General features: G+C 30.2%; 2 protein-coding genes across 3 annotated transcripts in view; one reads left to right on the top strand and one right to left on the bottom strand.

Moving 5' to 3' along the window:
• Positions 1–27,067, top strand: part of LOC148177847 (TWiK family of potassium channels protein 7-like) — a 154,135-nt gene that overhangs the window by 119,404 nt on the left and 7,664 nt on the right. The gene's annotated exons all lie outside the window — the stretch shown is intronic.
• Positions 18,721–20,471, bottom strand: LOC148177849 (fatty acyl-CoA reductase wat-like). The gene is made up of 7 exons (XM_088032726.1): positions 20,259–20,471; positions 19,973–20,212; positions 19,784–19,929; positions 19,629–19,738; positions 19,341–19,577; positions 19,116–19,290; positions 18,721–19,069 (listed from the first exon to the last, which is right to left on the bottom strand). The coding sequence occupies exons 1-7, from the start codon at positions 20,454–20,456 to the stop codon at positions 18,721–18,723; spliced, it is 1,455 nt and encodes a 484-aa protein (XP_087888852.1). The 5' UTR covers positions 20,457–20,471.

Here is a 27,067-nt window from a genome sequence, read left to right on the forward strand (position 1 = left end):
CCATAAATTCCATCTAGTGTCAGTGTCTGTACTTAAAGGCCGCTTAAAAAGTATATCGGCCATCAGAAGCTTTATCTAATAATTTACGAGGACATTAACTAAAAGATACAACCGCTTGAGCCTTTTTTGCGTCAACAGCCATCGATACAGTATGATTAATGAACACGTCGAAAAATATCAAAGAAAAACCAATTCGTTTTAATTCAAATGCCTATAGAAGAATGAATTTCGCGCTCGATATAATAAAATATTCCTCAGAGACAATATTTTTGTGAAAAGACGCCTAACAAATAGTCCTGTGGGTATCCAATTATTTCAGCATAAAATTCATGTATGTCGGCTCTTGATTTATGTATCCTTTATTCCAGAGCGCGTCTCTGGTTCCACTGAGGCAAAAAAACGATAAAGAAGTAGATAAAAATTATAAGTCTGTATAAAAACAGACCAAGAGCTTTATGTTTGGCGGAAGCTGTATTCTGCCCAAACGACGAACATTTATAAACTGTGCGAAGATGCAGCGACAGCTTTGATTCAATTATGAGAAAGACGATGCTGTAGGAATAATAAAAATAGATTAAAAGAGAAAATTAAGTACAAAATGCTTTCAGTACTGTCTTAATGGGTTTCGAGATCAAAAGCGAAGAAGAACTCAGACGACGAACATTTCCTGTAGCCATTCAATAAACGAAGCAAGAATCACCTCAATTGATAAGACATAAACGACATAAATTATGCTCGCGTTATTTATTTATAACTGCTGGTTCTCCGTATCTCCGGAAGTTCGCCATCGTTTTCGCTTTCGCACCGAAAAAAAATGTTAAAAATCTGAAAACTTAATTCGATGAATATCTCGTTTATTTGTGAAGCTAACTCAAGTTATTTGTGCTCATTAAACGCAGAATTTCTCGCTAAATCCAAACCTGTGCTAATTTTTCTCGTACCCAACATAAATACATCGAGATTTGAGTAATGTTTCCCAGGTGCGTTTCATGATTTTACGCGTTATCGTTTTTCAATTAGCTATAATGCAGCGATTTGAATTTTATTTTTCAGAAGTAATGGCTCGTGCACGAGCTGAAATTCAATATCCTAATTATAATCTGGAACGAACAACTTTTAGTTATGCCCGATTGATTTTCTGCTTTCTACATTTACGTCGCTATTTTTGCCCGATTTGTGTTGGTCGTTGATTTATTTTCTTGAATCAAGTTTGATTTGAAACTGAACGAATCGTTGAACGAAATTGCTGAATTATTGGTTGGATACCGTGTCATTACGCTGATTTCGGGGTCATATTGATTCTACAAGCAAAATTTCTCGTAAATGAGGGCATTGCAATTTACTGGGAATAAAACATGGAACAATGCAGGTGCAGTTTTGATTCTTTTTAGTTTCTTTAGATTGGCTTATTTAGCATCTGCTTGATTCTAAATTAATCTCTGCTGCTTCAGCATTTCTAATATTTTTCATTTGGAGCTGTAATCTTGGCAGTTTCAATGCTAGCGCAATAAAATTTGGAGAGATTACTAGTTTTAACTAGTTGACTGTCTGTCCTAAAAACCAAATTTTTTGAGCAACAGGGACGGATTTTACAAATTTTTGTTTTCAAGACGGGCCAAAAATTTCCAAAATTTTCAAATCGGATCTGTAACTTTAATAGTTTTGACATTAGTAGAATGAAATTTGGAGAGGTTACTATTTCTAACATGTTGACTAGCTGTAGCAAATCTCAAATTTTTTGAACAGCAGGGACAAATTTTAGAAATTTTAATTTTTAAGGCGGATCAAAAATTTCCAATATTTTTCATTCGGACGTGTAATTTTGGTAGTTTCGATGCTATAGCAATGAAATTTAGGAAGATTACTAGTTTCGACTTGTTGACTGTTTATTCTAAATCTCACATTTTTTAAATAAGAGGGAAGGATTTTAGAAATTTTTGTTTTTAAGACGGGCCAAAAATTTTCAATATTTTTTATTCGGGTGTGTAATTTTAGTAGTTTTGATATTATCGGAACGAAATTTAGAGAGGTTACTATTTCTAACATTTTGATTATCTGTACCAAATCTCAAATTTTTTAAACAACAGAGACGGATTTTAGAAATTTCAATTTTTAAGGCGGATCAAAAATTTCCAATATTTTTCATTCGGACATGTAATTTTGGTAGTTTCCATGCTATAGCATTGAAATTTAGGGAGATTACTAGTTTTGACTTGTTGACTGTTTGTTCTAAATCTCACATTTTTTAAACAAGAGGGACGGATTTTAGAAATTTTTGTTTTTAGGACGGGCCAAAAATTTTCAATATTTTTTATTCGGGCCTGTAATGTTAGTAGTTTTGATATTAGCGGAACGAAATTTAGAAAGGTTACTATTTCTAACGTGTTGATTATCTGTACCAAATCTCAAATTTTTTGTACTACAGAGACGGATTTTAGAAATTTCAATTTTTAAGGCGGATCAAAAATTTCCAATATTTTTTATTCGGACACGTAATTTTAATAGTTTCGATGCTATAGCAATGAAATTTAGGAAGATTACTAGTTTCGACTTGTTGACTGTTTGTTCTAAATCTCACATTTTTTAAACAAGAGGGACGGATTTTAGAAATTTTTGTTTTTAAGACGGGCCAAAAATTTTCAATATTTTTTATTCGGGTCTGTAATTTTAGTAGTTTTGATATTAGCGGAACGAAATTTAGAGAGGTTACTATTTCTAACATGTTGATTATCTGTTCCAAATCTCAAATTTTTTGAACAACAGAGACGGATTTTAGAAATTTAAATTTTTAAGCCGAGCCCAAAAGTTCCAATATTTTTCATTCGGACATGTAATTTTAGTAATTTTAATGCTAGGGCCATGAAATTCAAAGAGGTTATTGGTTTTGACTCGCTGGCTGTCTGTACCAAATCTTAAATTTTTTGAACAACCGGGACAGATTTTAGAAATTTTTGTTTTCAAAACGGGACAAAAATTTTCAATATTTTCAAATCTGATCTGTAATTTTAGTAGTTTTGACATTAGCGGAATGAAATGCTAATTGTCTGTACTAAATTTCAAATTTTTTGAACAACAAGGACGGATTTTAGAAATTTCTATTTTTAAGACGAGCTAAAGATTTCCAATATTTTTCATTCGGACATGTAATTTTAGTAATTTTGATGCTAGGGCCATGAAATTTGGAGAGACTACTATTTTTGACTTGCTGACTGTATGTATGTATTAAATTTCAAATTTCAAAGAAGGACGAATTTTAGAAATTGTCATTTTCAGGACAACTCAAAAATTTCCAATATTTTTTATTCGGACGTGAAATTTTTGTTGTTTTGTTAACTGTCTGTCCTAAATACCAAATCAAACAACTTTACAAGTTTCCAAGAAAAAAAGAAGAAAATTAATTTTTCCATAGAAGAACCTAAAAATAATTTTTCATGAATGTCTCTGAATTCTTCTCTGAAGGAGCAGAACGGACGTCAGATTCTACTTTAGAAATGACATTCCGCTTCTCCAGTACATTTTTTTTCCACAGTTTGTTGCGTAATTATTATCGTTGGAAAATTTGAAACTGTTGGCTCGAAAACGTGCTAGCAAGTCACCGTTTTTGTCCTTTTCATCACTCCCACAAATCCATTATGTTTCGCTGATGTGAAATGCTCAAAGAGCAAATACATTAATGTGTTTGTTTACTCCTCTGAATCGATTATTACAAGCGTAATTAGTGGTGATGGAAAATGGAAATGTGATGAACCTTGATATAAAAATTCTCAGTCCCATTTTCTACATAAAACTTAAGTTTTTTTGGTAGAAATTAAACGACGCTAATTTAGATAAATGTGTTTTCGCTGCTTTTGTACAACGTTCAGCAAAATTTACTTCTTAACGACTACAAGAACACACAACCTATAATGAATAGAAATTGGCTTGTTTAGATCTCCTGCTCCTAGCTGGGTAGTAAATTTGTTTAACGTGTCTAGTTTCAGTTATTTGTGTGCACGTAGTAGCTTCTCATCTTCAGACAAGAGAACAAGCTACTGTGGTTAAAGCTGAAGAAAATTAAATGAACGCGCACTTTGTAAAATCTAACAATATAAGAATACAACAGATTTGCCGTTTCTAAGTAAAGAAAATTACGAAAAAACACGATTTTCGTGGTTGGATTTTCTACAAGAAAAGGAGTGTCAAATCACACTGTCACCCTCAGCGGTATGGATTATTGTGGGATTTGTCTAGGGGCAGGAAATATAAAAGACAGCTGATATGAGCCCGGATCATCGAAATCCAAGATCTTGTTCATCATTTCATTGCAAAAAGTGGAGAACATTTAACTGTGTAGAAAACATACCAACATAATTTATCCCAAAGTAAGTTGAAAAAATTCCTTTCAACGCCTAAGAAGCCATTGAGCTGTCGGCTCCTTCATAAATTTCTTCGAAGATTTTCCCAAACATTTGCTGAAATCTACTACGTTTGGATTCCATGGAGAAAGACCACATGCACGAAATCCTGTTTATTGTCTCTGGTTTTATTTTATTTACAACTCTGGAGAGCACAAAAGCAAATTTATCTTTTGTTAAAGCCTCTTCTGTCATGTGCTCTATTCCTCAGTTTAAAAATGCATTTTTCTAAAAGGACTTGAAAGCCGGAAGTTGAACTGAGGCGTGGAATTAATGTATAAAACTATTAAACTCTAGACGCCGTACTTTGGATAAGAGGAATTGCGCGTCCGTCAAATGTAATGCATAGCTGGGAAATTAACTTTTATTGTTACGAAGTTAGTATCACTTGAAGGCCACTTTTAGAACTGCGAGGATAATTAAAAAAAAAAGAATTTTCTCTAAATACTCACCTAGTTATTCCAACTTCTATTTCTATGCATGTCTCGTCGAAACTTTCGTCATTTGTATTTAACTATTGTTTATTTCCCTTTAAATGACAACAGTGTCGTGCACTGGAACTCGGAATGTTTACCACAATGCATCCAATTTTCCGGTGTTATCCCTTAAGAATTTAAATGAAAATACAAGAAAAAGCAGAACTGGAAAAGTGTCTGTTTTTTCTTATCTATTTAAATAAATCTTCCCGTTACGCCACTGAAACATGCAAAACCATTATCGTCTTGCTCTTTGCCAACATAACGCAGACTGTCAACACGGGGACATTACCAAGACAAATTGCAGGAGAATTTTTCTAAGGAGTTCTTTTTGTTGGTTCGTAATTAAATTTTAGCGTTTTAAGCGAATTTAGGGTGTGTTGAATTTCGAAATTTATTAATGCTCTGATAGGCCATAAAAACTCCGGAGGCGCAATTTTTCAGTAATTACATAAAATTCTTCTATTTTAAATAAACAGTGCTGACGGAAAAAAATTAAGGTTGATCTGCTAAAATAACTGTAAATTTCAGTTTTGAAGCAACTATGCATTGGCCTCACTCGTCTCACTTCTGGATAAGTAAAGTTTGAAATATAACGGAGAAGAAATACTGCACTAGTTTGAAAGTTCTTTGCACACATATTGATAACAATCAGTATTCTTCGTGGCCAATCAAATTTCTAACTTTTTTCTTGCGATTTTTTTCACGTTTGTGTTAAATCAGTAACCTAAAACTATTAGTTCTGAAAGGATTGCAGAATGCTGCTGCATCAGTTAATTTTGCATTTTCGGATTGTCCCTTGAATGCTCTTTCAAACTAAAGCTCTGTCAAATTGGTGTGAATCGTCAATAATTTTTAAAATGGTTAAGTCAATTTTGGATTAATTTTGGAGAACAGTGTATAATGAAAAAAAATGCAAGAAAAAATAAGGTTATACAAAACAAAACAAAAATACAGAAAAAGAACATAAAAAGTTTACTAAAACAAAAACAAAAAATCTCACTGAAGCCATTTCTTTACTATTTCGGGTAAAATAAATGACACATGTCTTTCAGTTTTATTAATATCGCATCACAAAATTCTTCATCTTTGAAAAAAACTAGTTACTAGTTTTGAGTCGTGTATAATTAACTTTGCCAAGTTGCAAAATTTAAGAGCAGAAGACACAGATTTTGGAAACTTTTAGTTTTGAGACCAAGCAAAAAGTTTCCAGATTCTTCACCAAAATTCGTAATTTTGGCGCTACAACTATGAAATTTGGGAAAATTACTATTTTTGAGTCGTTTGTTAACTTTACCAAATTGCAAAATTATAAAACTAAAGACACAGATTTTAGAAATTTTTGTTTTTGAGATGGATCATCCTTCAACAAAATTCGTAATTTTAGTAATTTTAGTGCTACAACGATGAAATTTAGAAACGTTACTAGTTTTGAGTCGTTTATTAACTCTAGTTAATTGCAAAATTGTGGAGCAAAAGACACAAAAGTTAGAAATTTTTATTTTTGACACCTAACAAAAAGGTCCCTCATCCTTCACTAAAACTCATAATTTTGGAAATTTTAAAGCTACAACTATGAAACTTGGAGAAACTACAACTTTTGACTCGTGTATTAACTTTACTAGATTGCAAAATTATAAAGCTAAAGACACAGATTTTAGAAATGTTTGTTTTTGAGATCAAGCAAAAAGTTCCCAGATCCTTCATTAAAATTCTTAATTTTAGTAATTTTGATGCTACGGCTATCAAATTTGGGGAAGATACTATTTTTGAGTCGTGAATTGACTCTACCAAATTACAAAATTTTGGCGCAAAAGACACAAAAGTTAGAAATTTTTATTTTTGAGAGCAAGCAAAAAAAAGTTCAAAAAAAATCGTAATTTTGGTAATTTTAGTGTTACAGCTATGAAATTTAGGAACATTACTAGTTTTGAGTCGTTTATTAACTCTAGCAAATTGCAAAATTGTGGAACAAAAGACACAAAAGTTAGAAATTTTTATTTTTGACACCTAACAAAAAGTTCCCTCATTCTTCACTAAAACTCATAATTTTGGAAATTTCAGAGTTACAACTATGAAATTTGGAGAAATTACTACTTTTGACTCGTGTATTAACTTTACTAGATTGCAAAATTATAAAGCTAAAGATACAAATTTTGGAAATGTTTGTTTTTGAGATCAAGCGAAAAGTTCCCAGATCCTTCATTAAAATTCTTAATTTTAGTCATTTTGATGCTACGGCTATCAAATTTGGGGAAGTTACTATTTTTGAGTCGTGAATTGACTCTACCAAATTACAAAATTTTGGAGCAAAAGACACAAAAGTTAGAAATTTTATTTTTGAGACCAAGCAAAAAGTTTCCACAACCTCCGAAAAAATTTGTAATTTTGGTAATTTTAGTGTTACAGCTATGAAATTTAGAGAAGCTACTAGCTTGGAGTTGTATATTAACTCTGTCAAATTGAAAAATTGTAGAGCAGAAGACACAGATTTTAGAAATTTTTGTTTTGAGACAAGCAAAAAGTTCCTAGACCCTTTACTAAAATTCGTAATTTTGGTAATTTTAAGGCTACTGGTATGAAATTTCGGGAAATTACTTATTTAGAGTTGTATATTAACTCTATTAAATTGCAAAATTGTGGAGCAAAAGACACAGATTTTAGGAATTTTTAGTTTTGAGACCAAGCAAAAAGTTCCCAGATCCTTCTCTAAAATTCATAATTTTGGTAAATTTAGTGCTACAACTATGAAATTTAGAAACGTTACTAGTTTTGAGTCGTTTATTAACTCTAGCAAATTGCAAAATTGTGGAGCAAAAGACACAAAAGTTAGAAATTTTTATTTTTGACACCTAACAAAAAGTTCCCTCATCCTTCACTAAAATTCATAATTTTGAAAATTTTAGAGCTACAACTATGAAACTTGGAGAAATTACTACTTTTGACTCGTGTATTAACTTTACTAGATTGCAAAATTATAAAGCTAAAGACACAGATTTTAGAAATGTTTGTTTTTGAGATCAAGCAAAAAGTTCCCAGATCCTTCATTAAAATTCTTAATTTTAGTAATTTTGATGCTACGGCTATCAAATTTGGGCAAGTTATTATTTTTGAGTCGTCTATTGACTCTACCAAATTACAAAATTTTGGAGCAAAAGACACAGAAGTTAGAAATTTTTATTTTTGAGACCAAGCAAAATGTTCCCACAACCTCCAAAAAAATTCGTAATTTTGGTAATTTTAGTGTTACAGCTATGAAATTTAGAGAAGCTACTAGTTTGGAGTTGTATATTAACTCTGTCAAATTGAAAAATTGTAGAGCAAAAGACACAGATTTTAGGAATTTTTGTTTTGAGACCTAGCAAAAAGTTCCCAGATCCTTCTCTAAAATTTATAATTTTGGTAAATTTAGTGCTACAACTATGACTTTTTAATATGAGTAAGTCAATTTTGCATTTATTTTAGAAAGCAATGAATAATGGAAAAACAATGAAAGAAAAAAAATAAAGGTATACAATACAAAAAAAATACAAAAGAAAAACATAAAAAGATTACTAAAACAAAAACAAAAAATCCCACTAAAGCCATTTAATAAAATAAAATTTTCTAAAATCGAAAAAATATTTATAAAACCAAGACATAAATCTCTTAGGGTTGCGTCACTACAATTTTTTTCTTTTAAACACAAAAAAACGCATGTAAATAGCTATTATAGTTTTCGTGCTATTTTGAACAAACTTTTACATTGAATCCTTAACGCAGACATTTGGCCCAATATTCATATAAACTCGAACTTGACGTCTGTTGCGGCATGCAAACCGTCCAGGCCCCTCGTAAAATTTATTAGTCCGGACGACAGCCCCCGCCTTTTCCAATTCTCTCCTTTTTCGACAGCCCAGTCGAATGAATTCGAAAGTGAAGTGTCGATAAAACTGTGGAAAAGTTTGATTTACAATAGAAGTTTTTCCATCCAGAATTAATAATTTGATCTCTTCACTGTTTCGTACATTTCACTTCCGTTTACCGGAAACCGAGGCAGTGTCGAAAGGTATATTTGGCGGTGGCAAAAGCTCGACTAAGAAGGTGAGATTAAAGCTCGCGCACGTGATGCTTCTCAAAGGGGTCTTTCGAACACGTCGCCTCCAACTAAATTCGGAAGCCAATCCGACCTTCCATTAGTCCCATAAAAAAAGGAAATGAAATAAATTTTTTCTCATCCGATCGTATTTTTTTTATTATTCTTTTATCCGCCGGTGTATTCTAAGATAAGTCACGATTTACGGGTCTCTAATGCGACAAATGATATTATTAACTTTTTTTCTCCCCGTCTCTGGAGGTGATATAACACACGGTGCTTCGAAAATAATAATCTTTGAGGACATTACTTGACGGCGGCAGAGAATAATGTTTATTACATCATAATTTCCATTCGTTTCGACTTTACGATTTCAGTCAGTTCGTTAGCAGTTTGCTTGAAATTACTCGGTTTTTAAAATTCAGTGCGTGGTGCCTGGAGAGTGCTTTTTGTTTCGTAGCAAATTTTTTATTCATGTGGGTTCTTCGAGGTTGAGTAATTTTAGAGAATATATGGCGGAGGGTTGTATGCAAGAACCATAGCCGTTTTAATTAGATTGCCGGTTGAGGTATAGAACGGAATAGGATATAAAAAAATATATGGATATTGGAGCTGCTGCCTTTTTGTATCGACGGATTTATAAAATTATTCGGAGCAGTAAACTGCTCTATTATTATTAAAATACACTCACGTTCAAAACTCTTGTACCCTCTTATAAAACTATAATAAATATCAAAATTCATAAATGGAGATAACTGTATTTTAAACTTATTAAAAAAAAGTTGAAAATTTTTGGTTCGTTCAAAAATGAAAAATTCTAAAATTTCTATTTCTTGTTTTAAAATTTTGTGCTTTGATTCAGTTAATAAACGCTTTAAAAATAAAAACCTCCATAAATTTCATTGTCATTACTTAAAAATTACCAAAGATACGAATTTTATTAATAAAAAGTTGAAAATTTTTGGTTGGATCTAAACTGAAAAATTCTAAAATTTCTCTTTCTTGTTTTAAAATTTTGTGCTTTGCTGCTGATAATAAACACTTTAAAAGTAGCAGCCTCCATAAATTTCATCGTCATAGTTTAAAAATTATTAAAGATACGAATTTTATTAAAAAAAGTTAAAAATTTTTAGTTCGTTCTAAAATAAAAAATTCTAAAATATCTATTTCTTGTTCTAAAGTGTTATGTTTTAGTGCAGTTAATGAACACTTTACAAGTAAAAACCTCAATAAATTTCATCGTTATTACTTAAAAATTACCAAAGATACGAATTTTATTAATAAAAAGTTGAAAATTTTTGGTTGGATCTAAACTGAGAAATTCTAAAATTTCTATTTTTTGTTCTAAAATTTTGTGTTTTAATGCAGTTAATAAACACTTTAAAAGTAGCAGCCTCTATAAATTTCATTGTCATAACTTAAAAATTACTAAAGATACGAATTTTATTAAAAAAAGTTAAAAATTTTTAGTTCGTTCTAAAATAAAAAATTCTAAAATCTCTATTTCCTGTTCTAAAATGTTATGTTTTCGTGCAGTTAATGAACACTCTACAACTAAAAACCTCCATAAATTTCATCGTTATTACTTAAAAATTACCAAAGATACGAATTTTATTAATAAAAAGTTGAAAATTTTTGGTTGGATCTAAACTAAAAAATTCTAAAATCTCTATTTTTTGTTCTAAAATTTTGTGCTTTGGTACAACTAATAAACACTTTTGAAATAGTGACCTCCATTTAGTTTATTGTCATAACTTAAAAATTATTAAAGATATGGATTTTATTAAAAAAAAGTTAAAAGTTTTTGATTGGTCTAAACTAAAAAATTCTAAAATTTCTATTTTTTGTTCTAAGGTTTTTGTGCTTTGGTACGATTAATAAACGCTTTAAATATAGTAACTTTCATAAATTTCATCGTCATAACTTAAAATTTAACAAATATACGAATTTTATTAAAAAAAAATTAAAAATTTTTTATTTGTTCTGAAATGAAAAATTCTAAAATTTCTATTTTTTGTTTTAAAATTGTGTGCTTTAATGAAGTTAATAAACACTTTAGAAGTAAAAACCTCCATAAATTGCATCGTCATAACTTAAAAATTACCAAAGATACAAATTTTATTAATAAAAAGTTGAAAATTTTTGGTTGGATCTAAACTAAAAAATTCTAAAATCTCTATTTTTTGTTCTAAAATTTTGTGTTTTAATGCAGTTAATAAACACTTTAAAAGTAGCAGCCTCCAGAAATTTCATCGTCATAACTTAAAAATTACTAAAGATACGAATTTTATTAAAAAAAGTTAAAAATTTTTAGTTCGATCTAAAATAAAAAATTCTAAAATCTCTATTTTCTGTTCTAAAATGTTATGTTTTAGTGCAGTTAATGAACACTTTACAAGTAAAAACCTCCATACATTTCATCGTCATAACTTAAAAATTTTCAAATATTCGAATTTTATTAAAAAAAGTTGAAAAGTTTTGGTTCGTTCTGAAATGAAAAATTCTAAAATCATTATTTATTGTTTTAAAATTTTGTGCTTTGGTGCAGTTAATGAACACTTTAAAAGTAAAAACTTCCATAAATTTTATCGTCATAACTTAAAAATTAACAAACATTCGAATTTAATTAAGAGTAAGTTGAAAATTTTTGATTCGTTCTGAAATAAAAAATTCTAAAATCGCCCTTTTTTGTTCTAAAATTTTGTGCTTTGGTGCAATTAATGAAGATTTTAGAAATAGTGCGCTCCATAAATTTCATCGTCATAACTTTAAAACTAACAAAGATACAAATTTTAATAAAAAAAGTTTATAATACTTGTTTTTTGAAAAAATCCTTTTTAGATTTTTCTAAAATGGAATGGAAGGTGCAAGACTTTTGAACATCAGTGTAAAATTATTTGAAATACCATCAAAACAAATTTTATGAGTATAAGCAGCAAAAAATATTCACAGCTGCGAAGCCTAAAAAAGGTAGCTATTAGGAATAAATTCCACCCTTCTCTTTTACAAAACCCCAATGAATACTAAAAAAGCGTGTTTTATCTGCACATTTCCGCTCCTACCCACAAGTCATTCATTTTTCCACCTTCCATCATGAAGAGTAAATTTTTCGTTAGCTCTCATCCCTCCCTCCGTTGACAATTAGTCCGGGGATGCGCGCCTTGGTTGTATGAACTGAATTTGGACGGCATTGCACGATCACCCCATCAATAAAAGAACGACGTGCGACCCTCTCATGTGCAAAACTGCTCCGTTGAACTTATTAAACTTTTATTCCCTCCGGATCCGAAATATTGACAACGAAGTATCAAAGTTGAGTTATAAGCTGGTGGATTTTCAATATCCAACGTCCGATCGTTTTTTATGTGTACATTGTTCGAAAATTCCACCCCTTCATGATAAAGAGAGCGGACGTACCTAAGTCCGGGTCGTCGTATTTCTTATTTTTCTTCGTTCCTTTTTGGTGACTTCTATGATGGCGGCTGTGTCAGCAACTTTCCGATTGGGGTAAGAAAAAGGAAATTGGAGAGATATAGTTTGAAGTGAACTCTTGGAGCGCATTAACACGACCTAGTCATAGGTAAAACAGCAGTTCACAGTTCCTGCTGACTTTCCTTGAAATATCGTCCAACTTTTCTCTTTGTTTAATTTTCCGCTTTGTTCGGGATCCATCACTGGATGTGTACTTTGCCAGCTCTCAAAGTCAGGAAAGCTCGACCCTCATAAATACACATCTTTGTCCAGAATTTGTCTGTGTCTTTTAATCTTTTACCAAAAGAACTGGTGTCACCGACCAAACCGCTCGTGAGCGATAAATTCTTCCAGAAGATAAGACTTCTGCCGGTATTATCTCTATTTAGAATGCAGACAATAAAGCTTCAGAATCGGGGCTAAAAGCACTCCGGGTAATTTCCCCGAAGCGGTCGCAACTATACGTCAAATGTGAATGTGTATGTGAACATGGACGCTGGAATGAACTTCCGTCATCCTATTAAAAAACATCCCTTGAGGAGGTGCGTAATTTCAACTTATTCTGAATTATACAGGGTGAGTCAAGCTTGCGTAGTTCTTCTGTGACGCTTTTATAAATAACTGTTTTATATTTTTCAAAAGATGAGTGAATATGTTTGAATAAAATACATTCCTTAAAATTCATTTCAGTTGTCAAAAGTGCACCATTTTTGCAGGGCCGCATTCAACTTTTTTTTCAATGCAACCTACCACTTTCAGTAGAGGAATTTGATTTAGTAAGCTATTCAACAACTATCAACTTTTAAGTTTTGATCGTGGCGTTGTCAAATTAATTTTTTTTTAGAAAACTCTTGAAGTTGCAGTGTCTGATTTAAAAATTGACAACACCATTGCCTTTCTAGATATAGAGATAAAGTTTGACACGTTTAATAACTAAACTATGCTTTTTCTCTTGATTTGACCAGAAATTAATTTTATGCTTAAATGTAAAAAATAGACGACTTCAATTTTCTGGATTTACAAATGACCAAAACTTGATTTTTTTAAATGAAATTCCCTGTAAATTTTTAGTGGAATTTTTTTAGTTTAAGATTCTCACCATTTTTGTCTCAACTTCTACATGGTTAAAATAGGCGATTTTTGAGATATGTATGTCAAAATATTTACTAAGTACTTTCTACCACCAAATAAGCCAAAAATTCTAAAATCTCTATTTCTTGTTCTAAAATTTTGTACTTTGGTGTTCTTAATGAACACTTTAAAAATAGTGACGTCTACAAATTTCTTCGCAATAACTTAAAAATTAACAAAGATACGAATTTTATTTAAAAAAAGTTGAAACTTTTTGGTTCGTTCCAAAATGAAAAATTCTAAAATCTCTATTTCTTGTTCTAAAATTTTGTACTTTGGTGTACTTAATGAACACTTTAAAAATAGTGACGTCTACAAATTTCTTCGCAATAACTTAAAAATTAACAAAGATACGAATTTTATTTAAAAGAAGTTGAAGATTTTTTGTTCGTTTTTAAATGAAAAATTCTAAAATCTCTATTTCTTGTTCTAAAATTTTGGGCTTTAGTGCAGTTCATGAACACTTTAAAAGTAAGAATCTCCATGGATTTCATCGTCATAACTTCAAAATTAACAAAGATACGAATTTTATTAAAAAAAAGTTGAAACTTTTTGGTTCGTTCCAAAATGAAAAATTCTAAAATCTCTATTTCTTGTTCTAAAATTTTGTACTTTGGTGTTCTTAATGAACACTTTAAAAATAGTGACGTCTACAAATTTCTTCGCAATAACTTAAAAATTAACAAAGATACGAATTTTATTTAAAAGAAGTTGAAGATTTTTTGTTCGTTTTTAAATGAAAAATTCTAAAATCTCTATTTCTTGTTCTAAAATTTTAGGCTTTAGTGCAGTTCATGAACACTTTAAAAGTAAGAATCTCCATAGATTTCATCGTCATAACTTCAAAATTAACAAAGATACGAATTTTATTAAAAAAAAGTTGAAACTTTTTGATTCGTTCTAAAATGAAAAATTCTAAAATCTCTACTTCTTGTTCTAATATTTTGTACTTTGGTGTTCATAATGAACACTTTTAAAATAGTGACGTCTACAAATTTCTTCGCAATAACTTAAAAATTAACAAAGATACGAATTTTATTTAAAAAAAGTTGAAAATTTTTGATTCGTTCTAAAATGAAAAATTTTACAATCTCTATTTCTTGTTCTAAAATTTTGGATTTTAGTGCAGTTAATGAACACTTTAGAAATAGGAATCTCCATAAATTTTATCGTCGAAACTTAAAAACTAAAAAAATTACGCATTTAAAAAAAAAAAAATTTTTGGTTTGTTCTAAAATAAAAAATTTTAAAATCTCTATTTCTTCTAAAATTTTGTGCTTTTGTGCAGTTCATGAACAGTTTAAAAGTGAGAATCTCCATAGATTTCATCGTCATAACTTCAAAACTAACAAATATACGAATTTTATTAAAACAAAGTTACAAATTTTTGGTTTGTTCTAAATTAAAAAATTCTAAAATCTCTATTTCTTCTAAAATTTTGTGCTTTTGTGCAGTTCATGAACAGTTTAAAAGTAAGAATCTCCATAGATTTCATCGTCATAACTTCAAAACTAACAAATATACGAATTTTATTAAAACAAAGTTAAACATTTTTGGTTTGTTCTAAAATAAAAATTCTAAAATCTCTATTTCTTTTTCTAAAATTTTGTGCTTTGGTGCAGTTAATGAACATTTTAGAAGTAAGAATCTCCATAAATTTCATCGTCATTAAAAATTAACAAAGATACGAATTTTATTAAAAAAAAGTTGAAAATATCATAACTTGACAACGCCATGACTAAAAATTTAAAAGTTGATAGTTTTGATTAGCTTACTAAATGACGCATTAAAATCTTTCACTAAAAGTGGTAGGTTGCATTTAAAGAAAAAAAGTTGAATGCGGCCCTGCAAAAATGGTGCACTTCTGACATCTGAAATTAATTTTAAGATATGCATTTTATTCAGACATATATATTCATTTTTTTTTAAATATAAAATAGTTATTTATAAAAGCGCCACAGAAGGACAACGCAAGCTTGACTTAATGTGCACACGAGCGTAAATTTTTCCGCTCTACAGTCACCGCAAAATTTTTGGCAAAGTTACACAGAAAAAACCAAGAAAATTAATGATTAACATACAAAACTCATTTCCCAGTAGAAACTGCTCCCTTTGTTTAAGAAACTTCTGTTAATAAATTGTTAAACGCTGTGCGTCATCAAAGTAATTTCTTTTTGTTTGCTGATTCTGAATTTCGTGTATTTTTCTTTAATTAACAAAGAATTGTGGAAGTGACATTTTGTTTCTCCCCTCACGCAAAAAAATTATTTCGCTCCAACCACAACTGAGAAGAATTAAATTTCGTCTTCAACTCGCTAAATCAATAAATTTAGAATTAGCCCGTTAGTTAATTACATAAATAGCAGCTCAAACAAACGTAAACTGCGGTCGCACCAACAAACGTGTTTCGGCCATTATAACGCAACAAAGTTTCAATGCAACACAATCGGCAGATTACGGAAACTGTTGCCTATCATTTATCTAAAACAGACGGGAACGTGTTCGCTGTAAATTTAGTTAGTATCTAATGTTTGTTTCGTTTAAAATCAATCACGGAAATAATAAATCGCACATGTTGCAGAAGTTGTGCAGATTACTTTTTATTGCAACAAAACGAAACATTGTTGAGTTGTAACGCTTTGAGGTTGCGTGAAAGATATATTGTGATAGCTCCGCCTGAAGACAAAGCTCAAACTTTTACGTTTTGCAGCCTCCAAAACCAACAGGAGCGGAATGGGTTAGCCACCTACTCCTATGAAGGAAAATTTATTTTTTAAATTATTTCGTATTAAGTTGAATCCGTAATTGCTTTTTTATATAATTAAGAATTTGCTAGCATGAGGTTTTTGGACAATAAAATAAAGAAAACATGAGAATGCTATTTGAATTTTGTTGTAGATAAAATGAAGAAAGTTAAAAAATGCAGTTTTGAAGATGTGGGAATTTGGTCGTACGAGATTAATTTTAACTACTGAAAATTTAGTTAAATGGATGAGTTTTTTAGACAGTGAGATGAAGAATAAATTAAAATTCAATTAAAAAAATCGACAATTTGATGGAATGAGAAATTAATACATTTCTGACAATTGGTATGTTGCGTTTTAAAAACTGAAATTTTTGAAACATGAAATAAAGAAAGTAGAAGAACGCAGTTTTGAAAAATGTGGGAATTTGCTTATACGAGATTAATTTTAACTGCTGAAAGTTTATTAGATTTTTAGACAATGAGATGAAGAAAAAATGAAAATACTATTTAAAAGTTTGATGACATGCAAAATTTATGAACTGTGAAAAATGTAATTTTGAGCTTTTAAAACATGAAATGAAGAAAGTTGAAAAATACAGTTTAAAAATCTTAGAATTTGGCTACACGAGATAAATTCTATCTGATGAAAGTTTTGTTGGACTGATAAAGTTTTTAGACAATAAAATGAAAAAAAAATGGAAATTCTATTTGAGATATCGACAATTTGATGGTATACGAATTTTTCGAACTATTGACAAACTTGTAATTTTGAAACTAAAAATTTTGGACGATGAAATGAAGAAACTACAAAAGCAGTTTGAAAAAGTGGGATTTTTTTACACGAGATAATTTCTAAAAACCGAAAATTTAGTTAAAAGAAAAAATTTTTAGACAATGAGATAAAGAATAAATGAAATTGCAATTAGAAAATTTGACAGTTTGATGAAATGCGAAATTTATAAACTGCTGACAATTGTATTTTGAGTTCTAAAAACTAAAGGTTTTGGAACATAAAATGAAGAAAATAGAAGGATGCATTTTTGAAAATGTGGGAATTTGCTTATACGAGATTAATTTTAACTGCTGAAAATTTATTTAAATACTTAAATGAGATTTTTAGACAGGTAGATGAAGAAAAAATAAAAATACAATTTGAAAAATCGACAGTTTAATGAAATGCGAAATTTATAAACTGCTGACAATTGTGATTTTGAATTCTAAAAACTGAAGTTTTTGAAACATGAAATGAAGAAAGCAGTTTTTGAAAATATGGGAATTTGATCGTACGAGATTAATTTTAACTACTGAAAGTCCAGTTAAATAAATAAGGTAAACAATGAGATGAAGAAAAAAATTTAACTGCAATATGAAAAATTGACAGTTTGATAAAATGCGAAATTTATAAACTGGATAATTGTAATTTTTTTTTTTTTGAGATAAAATGAAGAGAATAGAATAGTTTGAAAATCTGAGAATTTGGCTATACGAGATAAATTATATCTGATCAAATAAAATGAAGAAAAGATAGAAATGCTATTTGAAACATTGACATGTTAATGGTATAGAAAATTTTTGACCTTCTGACAAACTTGTAATTTTGAAGATAAGAATTTTGGAGAACGAAGTGAAAGAAATATAGGAAAGCAATTTGAAAAAGTGGGAATTTGTTTGCACAAAGATAAATTTTAACTACCGAAATATGTATTTAAAAGAACGAGATTTTTAGACAATGAGATGAAAAAAATTGGAATTCCAATTTGAAAAATCGACAATTTGATGCGCGAAATTTACAAACTTCTAATAATAATTGTAATTTAAAATTTGAGAATTTAATTACACGAGATAAATTCTATCTGAAGAAACTTTAGTAAAAAGATGAGATTTTTAAACAATGAGATGAAGAAAAAAAGATTTAATTTAAAAAGTCAATAATTTGATGAAATTTTCGAACCACTGACAAATTGTATTTATGAATAATCAAAACTGAACATTCTAGAGAATGGAATGAAGAAAGTGTATATGAATGCAGTTTAAAAATGTGAGAATCCGTTTGCACTAACTACTGAAAATTTAGTTAAAAGAATGAAATTTTTAGACAATGAGATGAAGGAAAATTGGAAACGCAATTTAAAAAATCGACAATTTGATGGTTTACGAAATTTACGAACTATTAATATTGCAATTTAAATTTAAAAATCCAAAAATTTTCAACGACGAAATGAAGAAAGTAGAGAATGAATTTTAAATATTTGACACGAGATAAATTCTATCTAATGAAAGTTTGATTAAAATAAAATGCAATTGATAAAATTGTCATTTGGTGGTGTGCGAAATTTTAAAACTGCTAAAAATTCTAATTTAAATTAAAAAAAAATACATTTTGGAAAATTAAATAAAGGAAGTTGTTATTAGAAAATAACTTTTAAATCAAAACCCATAATAATTGAAAACGTACACAGATAACGCAAACACGAGGAAAACGCAGAAGAAAATAAAACAATAATGATAAACAAAAAGTCTTTTCAGTTTTTTCTGTCCTTCTGGTAACGTCTCGATGGGATCCTTCAGTAAATAGAGTCTTATACCCAACGCGCAACCCCGAAAATATTCATGCCAATTGAAATCCCCCATATCAAATCGAAAACTTCTTTGATCCGCGTCGCTCATTTGCCTCCACAACTTAACAACGTTGTTTTGCTCAAAATTCCATTCATGTGTTCTAAAATGCGATGTTAGACTGAGTATCTTATGCAAACTTCTGTACTTTTTCACCACCCTAAAACGAAAAAATAGAGTGTTTGAAAACCCCAAATCACACAAACCAAGGGGGCTTCCCCACAGAAAGCAGCACGAAATCCACCACACACGCCAGGAGAAAATACCAGAAAACAAAGACTTCGTTCCAATTCCTGTCTCGAATTTTAAAGGATTTGTACCATAAATATTTGGCGGATGGGAAATCCCAGTAGTACGATTCCAAGGAATTTGTGACATTTTCTACAACACTAGCGCGTTATCTTTAATAATTGCGGGCTTAGTTTAGCAACCGCACGATATTCCTGGTCCTGCAAAGTTGTAAATAACGGGATCTTTACCATTTGCTGCACTCCAAGTTGCTGCTAAAATAACGTTACAGGCGTAATCCGCTGGAACTAAATTTAGTTTAATTTCTTTGTTGCCTTCAATGGTTCTGACTACACCGACGAAAGCTCCGACAGTCGCGCCTATGATGCCGTAATAATTATCGATCCATCCTTCCAGAGGCTCTTTGGAGGTGTTCATGACTGAAAATGTATCAAGAGTTTTAACAGTTGGCACTGGAGGAAGCGAGTTACTGATGGCCGGACGCACCACTGCTTTGGGAACTCTTAGGGGAGATTTGAAGACCAAATTTTCCGAAATAATTTTTGAATACACGTAGGTGTTGGGCCAACCATTTAACAACCTAAAATTTAGATAACAGGGTTACCAACACTAAAAAGAGACTTACGCTGCGGTCACTTTTTCCAAAGTGGTGTCATCCAAATCTTCAATTAACTTAAAGAGCGTCTCTGGTTTTAACGGCGGTTTGTAAAACTCCTCTTTGATATCGAATTGGACACAATTTGAATACGCCGTCGATACATAAACAAATATCTTCAAAAAAAAAACTCGTAAAATTGATAAAAATTCGACTCACTTTAAGATTCTGCATTTTTTCGCACAACTCCAAGACATCTCTGGTCGCTGTGACGTTATAACTAGCTTCTCGGAGAGTTTGTTCAAATTTAACGTTAGCAGCAACGTGAAAAACCACAGTAGTTTCTTCAGCCAACAGCGCAACATCTTCAGGACTGAGTCCAAGTGCCGGTTTGTTACAATCGCCAGTAATAAAACACACTTTTTCTTTGACATTCTTTTTTTTTAAGTTGATAAAACACTGGAAACGAAATTTGGGTGTTTGGATTGGTGGCTAAAGGTCTTACCGGGTCGTTAAACACCTCTTGGAAGCGTTGGTGTGGTGTTTTACCTCTCTTGGGTCGTACGAGAACGTAAATTTTTTTGACGCTCCAACAGACTCGGAGGAGCTTTTCTATTAGGAGTTTTCCCAAAAATCCGGTGCCTCCAGTTAGGAAAATTGTTTGGTTGGAGAAAAATGGGATGATTTGGCTGTTTTCGACCATGTCGTTCTTTGGATAGTCGCTTTGACACTGTTAAATTTTGAAAGAAGACTGCACGAAGGTGAAAGTAAAATAGCGACTAAGCAATAAAATAAAGACGTAAATTTAAATAATTATATACTAATTATTCTTGGATCGCGCTATTAAAAACAAGTTGGAATAATGGAAACAATAGCAATAAAATAAATCAATAAAATAAAAGTTAAAACAGGTTGTCGTAATAAAAATTAATTACTCTATGTCATTTTGATCGAAGAACACGATGAAGACGTTGAATTTTTTTGCGTGTGCAAAATACATTTACCTTCAAAAATCTTGCAGCTCTTTATAAAACCATAACAAATATTAAAAACTAACAATACGAACTTTCGGTTCGTCTTAAAATAAAATTTTCTAGAATCTGTATTTCTTGCTCTAAAATTTGGCACTTTGGCACAGATAATAAACGCTTTCCAAATAGTAACCTCACCAAATTTTATTGTTATAACTTAAAAACTAACAAAGATACAAATTTTAGTATTAAAAGTAGAAATTTTCTGGTTCGTTCTAAAATAAAAAAATTAAAAATCTGCTTGTTCTAAAATTTCTCACTTTGGCACGGATAATGAACACTATAGAAGTAGTAACCTTATATTACCAAATTTCATTCTCATAACTTAAAACTAACAAAGATACGAATTTTAATAATAAAAAGTTGAGAGTTTCTGGTTTGTCCCAAAATAAAATTTTCTAAAATCTGTATTTCTTGTTTTAAAATTAGGCACTTTCGCACAGATAATAAACACTTTAGAAATAATAACCTCACCAAATTTTATTATCTGAACTCAAAAATTAACAAAAATACGAATTTTAATAATAAAAAGTTGAAAGTTTCTGGTTTGTTCTAAAATAAAATTTTCTAAAATCTGTATTTTTTGTTTAAAATTTTGGATTTTGGCACAGATAATGAACACTTTAAAAATAGTAATCTCACAAAATTTTATTGTCATAACTTAAAAACTAACAAAGATACAAATTTTATTAATTCAAAGTTAAGAGTTTCTGATTTGTCCTAAATTAAAATTTTCTAAAATCTGTAAATGTCTTATTCTAAAGTTTTGTTCTTTGGCACCGCTAATAAACACTGTAGAAATAGTAACCTCCCTAAATTTCATTGTCATAACTCAAAAATTAACAAAAATACGAATTTTAATATTAAAAGTTAAAAGTTTTTGGTTCGTCTAAGAATTAAATTTTCTAAAATCTGTATTTTTTTTTCTAAAATTTTGCACTTTACCACAGATAATATACACTTAAGAGATAGTAACCTTAACAAATTTTATTGTTGTAACTTAAAACCTAACAAAGATACGAATTTTAATAATAAGAAGTTGAAAGTTTTTGGTTCGTTCTAAATTGAAATTCTACAATGTGTATTTCTTGCTCTAAAATTTTGCACTTTGGCACAGTTAATGAACACTTTAAAAATTGTAACTTTCCTAAATTTTGTTGTCATAACTAAAAAATTAACAAAAATACGAATTTCAATACTAAAAAGTTGAAAGTTTTTGATTCGTTGTAAAATGAAATTTTCTAAAATCGTATTTTTTGTTCTAAAATGTTGCTTTTTGCACAGATAATGAACACTCTAAAATTAGTAACCTCACCAAATTTCAGTCATAAATTAAAAACCAACAAAAGTACGAATTTTCGTATTAAAAGTTGAAAGTTTCTGGTTCGTTCAAAAATTAAATTTTCTAGAATCTGTATTTCTTGTTCTAAAATTTTTCACTTTGGCACAGATAATTAACACTTTAGATAAAGTAACCTCACCAAATTTTGTTGTCATAACTGAAAAACTGACATAAATACGAATTTTAATGTTAAAAACTTGAAAATTAATGGTTCGTTCTAAAATGAAATTTTCTAAAATCTGTATTTTTTTATCTAAATTTTTTTACTTTGGCACAGACAATGAACACTATAGAAATAGTAACCTTACTAAATTTCATTCTTATGACTCAAAAACTAACAAAGATACGAATTTTATTAATACAAAGTTGAGAATTTCTGGTTTGTCCTAAATTAAAATTTTCTAAAATCTGTATTTCTTGCTCTAAAGCCTTATTCTTTGGCACCATTAATAAAAGCTCTAAAAATAGTAACCTCGCCAAATTTCATGGTCATAACTCAAGAATTAACAAAAATACGAATTTAATAATAAAAAGTTTTTAGTTTGTCCAAAAATTAAATTTTCTAAAATCTATATTTTTTGTTCTAAAATTTTGCACTTTAGCACAGTTAATAAAAACTTTATAGATAGCAACTTTCCCAAATTTCATTGTCATAACTTAAAAACTAACAAAAGTACGAATTTTCGTATTAAAAGTTTCTGGTTCGTTCAAAAATTAAATTTGCTAGAATCTGTATTTCTTGTTCCAAAATTTCTCACTTTGGCACAGATAATGAACACTTTAGAAATAGTAACCTCACCAAATTTTATTGTCATAACTTAAAAACTGACGAAGATACAAATTTTAGTATTAAAAGTTGAAAGTTTCTGGTTCGTTCTAAAATAAAAAATTTTTAAATCTGTATTTTTTGATCCAAAATTTCTTACTTTCACACAGATTATTAACACTATATAAAAAGTAACCTCACCAAATTTGATTGTCATAACTTAAAAACCAACAAAAATACGAATTTTAATGTAAAAAAGTTGAAAGTTTTAGGTTCGTTCTAAAATAAAATTTTCTAAAATCTGTATTTCTTGCTCTAAGTTTTTGCACTTTGGCACAGATAATGAACACTTTAGAAGTAGTAACATCATCAAATTTCATTGCTGTAGGTCAAAAACTAACACAGGGACAAATTTTAATAGTAAAAAGTTAAGCATTATGAACTACATAGTTTAAATTCTATTCGATGATCCTGACTCAGATTACAACAACAATAAAAAGATCACTTTGTGACAATTTTCATAAAAAAAATTACCCCAGCTTACCCTATTAAAAAAAATGTATGAAATAGAAAAAATCTAATGTTTATTGTAATTTTGTATGCCCAATATCAAGATTTTCCGAAAATAAGTTTTAATGAAAAATAAAAAGTAAGTGTAGTAAAAGTGTTTTATTTTTTAATTACATGTTTTTAGCAAATTTTGAATGTTACTGGGGGTCCAAGACAAATTTCAAGGTCACCGTGTTCAGTGAATCAAATTACATACAAAATACCAACTTTCTACGCTGTTGACTAGTGAATCAAATGATCGATGTTAATTAATTACAGGAATCTAATAATGAACGGTTTTTCTTACCAAAGTGCGGTTGCGTTGCTAATTCAGTACCTACTTAAATGCATCTTCTATACTTGATTGAAAAGTCTATGACGTAGGCAGGTATATAAAATTTTCGAAACCCACTTGATCTCACTACAATCAAAAACGTGGTTGGGGCTCCCACTCGGTCAAAATCTTTGTTTTTTATATTAAATTTTTCCGTTGTGGTAAATGACACGGATATGTTTATTTGGCAATTTCATAGCTAATCGAAAGCGTTTTTAAATTCTCATCGGTGCACCAAGACGTTTAATGGCGTATTGTTTAAGGACTCGAAAAAATGTATCTGATTTAAACTAATCGTTTTGGGGTTTTCCGTGTTATTATTGATATTAAAAATGTTTAGAAACGATAAAGTCGGTTGCAAATTTGCCATGACAAGGCACTGATTCAGTGGATCTAAATTTACCGAACTAAATTCACTGGTTCTAAATTGCAAGACGATGCATGCGGTTTTTAAAGTAACCGAGTCACTCAAGAAGGACTAGCTAGAGGTTGAAATTTGTTACGAAACTGTTTAGCCAGTGAGGTAGGAAAGTGCTCGTAAATACTTGTATCTCCTTCAGTAAGTGAGGTCGAGGGCCTTTCTCGTCTTTAAACTTGTGATTTTCTTCGGAATTGTTGTTCATCGATGAGTTTTGATTAAGCAGAGAAGGTCCGCCGGAGCAGAAATGTTAAATCGGCCAGAGGGCAAAAGAAAATGAGTATTATTTTAATTTTTATTTTTTTTAAACAAAAAATGGCGAGAAAATAGCGTTTTTTCTCAAATAAGGCAAACATTTTATTAAATTTATCATCTTAATTTTTTTTTTGTTTTTGTTTCTGAAAATGAACTTTCAGTCGAATCAAAAAGAGTCGGGGTCAAAAATGGTTGATTTGGTATGGCATACCCCATATGTGTGTCCACCCCCAAAATCGTCTTTAATTTTAAAGATAAAATTTTGAAAATTTGCATACGTTCACAGTTGACAAAGCTCTAGAAGCTGACGCAAAAATTTGTTTTTTATCACTGATAGCTTTAGCGTCGCGACGCCTTAAAAATGTAATTTTTAGTTAATTGTGAGGGTTTGTGATATCAATCTCTAATTTTTTATTTTTTTTAATATAAATGTGTTAAAAATATCTCAGCTGTTATTTTAGATTCAAAGCAAATTGTCTTCAAAATTTGAGAAAAAAATGAGTTTTACGTCAAAATTGGGAACTACGTTTACACTCATCTGTCAACATCTTGTGTCACAAATGACATCTCTCCTTTGACTCGCTTTGAATTGTAACAAAAGTCTTAATTGGTGAAATTGTCGTTCTGTCGATGTTAAATAACGATTTCTGGTGTCCATAAGGTGCATCATGCCCATGTTAATCAAAATTAACTTTTATAAGATTGAATGGAGTGACTTGTGAAATTTTGGTGTAAACGTAGTTTGCCGCTGCGCTGTCAGAATTTTGAAAACTAACTTGATAAAACAGCGTTCTTTGATATTTGTATCACAGTTATGTTAAAAAAAAAATTGCGAATATTTCCGCAAAAACTAAAAAATCGCTAAAAATTATACTTCTTAGGCTTCGCGACGGCAACCAAACCGTGATAATAAACAAATTTTTGCGTCAGTTTCTAAAGCTTTGTCCACTATGGGCGTAAGCAAATTTTTAAAATTGTAACTGTAAAATTAAAGACGATTTTGGGTGGTTATTTTGTCTCATTTTACGCAAAATTTCACGCAGATTCCAAAAATAGGCTTAAAATCGACGTACGACAAAAAATAACAGAGTTATGGTCGTTTACATTTTTGGAAATTTGATTTTTAGTTTTTTCAAATATTTAAAGCTCGATATCTTCGAAATTAAAAAAGATAAATTAAAGCGGTTTGCGCCATCGGCTTTCTCGCGTCTTTCTACAATCGACGACAAGGAAATCTGTACGGCAAAATTGTCTAGCGTAATTCTCACTTTAAATCATAGGCGCACTTCTAATTGTCATTTATGACAATTGATGACAGTAGTTAGTTAAAATTGGCTAAACATTGAACTTTAGTCAAAAACCAAGAGCTATTGCAAAATTCAATGAAAATCGGTAGCTAAGAGCAGTGGCTGCTGATTAGTAAGAGTTGTATAGGTAAAATAAAATATTTAGAGAAAAATCAAAAAGAACGCCACTGCTCAAAGTCTAATTTAGATTATAAAAATTTAGAGAAAAATCAGTGACAACGAAAAAGTCATTCACATTTCGGTGTCGCCAATAGTACATAAGAATTAAGTCTTATCTCGATTTTGAAAAATTTGGATTTTATTTGTTCAAATCTAATTCCATCAATATCTCGCTTATTTTTGGAGCAAACTTGCGTTATTTAGTCTCATTTTACGCAGAATTTCAAGCAAATTCCAAAAGTAGATTTGAAATCTACGAACGGCAACAAATAACTGAATTATCATCGATTAAAATTTCGGATAGTGAATATTTACTAGTTAAGTCTTCAACAACAAACTTGAGATTATTTTTGTGCGCCTCCGTCACTTTTCATGAGATTTGTGATACTCATTTGCGGCAAGAAAATCACCTTTTGAATGTCTAGGCAGTCAAACGTGACATTTCGAATAGTTGGTTTTATTTTGCAAGTTGGCATCGCCGCATAAATGTCAATTGTGTCAATTTGTGTGCCGATTTGGGGGCTAATGACCTTCGAAAATAATAAAGGTAGATTAATTAAGCAAAGATCCCACAAAAATTTGCTAAAACACATTTAAATTTAAATTAATCTGCAATCGTTTAATTTGAATGGGGTGCTACCAACCTATTTTCCAGCTGATGAAATTCCCCTAAATACGGGAATGACGTTTCAAATTCAAACCAAAAGTCAAAAGAAATAACTATTAATAATAATTGACGGTGCACAAAATTTCGTGTTTGACACGGCTAGAAAATGTTTTGGAAATGCTCGGATTTCAATACTTTCCTCGCATTTCCAAAAGACCATTTTCTAGCCTAGTAAAACAAATAACTATTGCTGCAATTAAGTGCAGAAAGTGCGCCTCGTTTTCTCCATTTCCGAAAGTTTCTATAAAATTGAATTTGTCACACAAAACCTCGCCCGTTTCCATCCCTCACAATAAATAAAAAATGGATGTACGGAAAATACTTCCTTTTACTAGCACCGGATTTATGGCCGATGTTTCAATTCGTATCCAAGTTATCGTGTTTACAAGAAAAGCTTGACGGACGGACGGATTTACATAAATCGATTTCGTAATCACTCTTCTTTTGCACGGAATATCTTGGAATTTTGTTATCAGAAGCTGCTCA

Source organism: Gnatocerus cornutus, chromosome 3 (genome assembly GCF_029298725.1).
Source record: "Gnatocerus cornutus isolate USDA-ARS CGAHR chromosome 3, icGnaCorn1.1, whole genome shotgun sequence".
NCBI classification, from domain to species: domain Eukaryota; kingdom Metazoa; phylum Arthropoda; class Insecta; order Coleoptera; family Tenebrionidae; genus Gnatocerus; species Gnatocerus cornutus.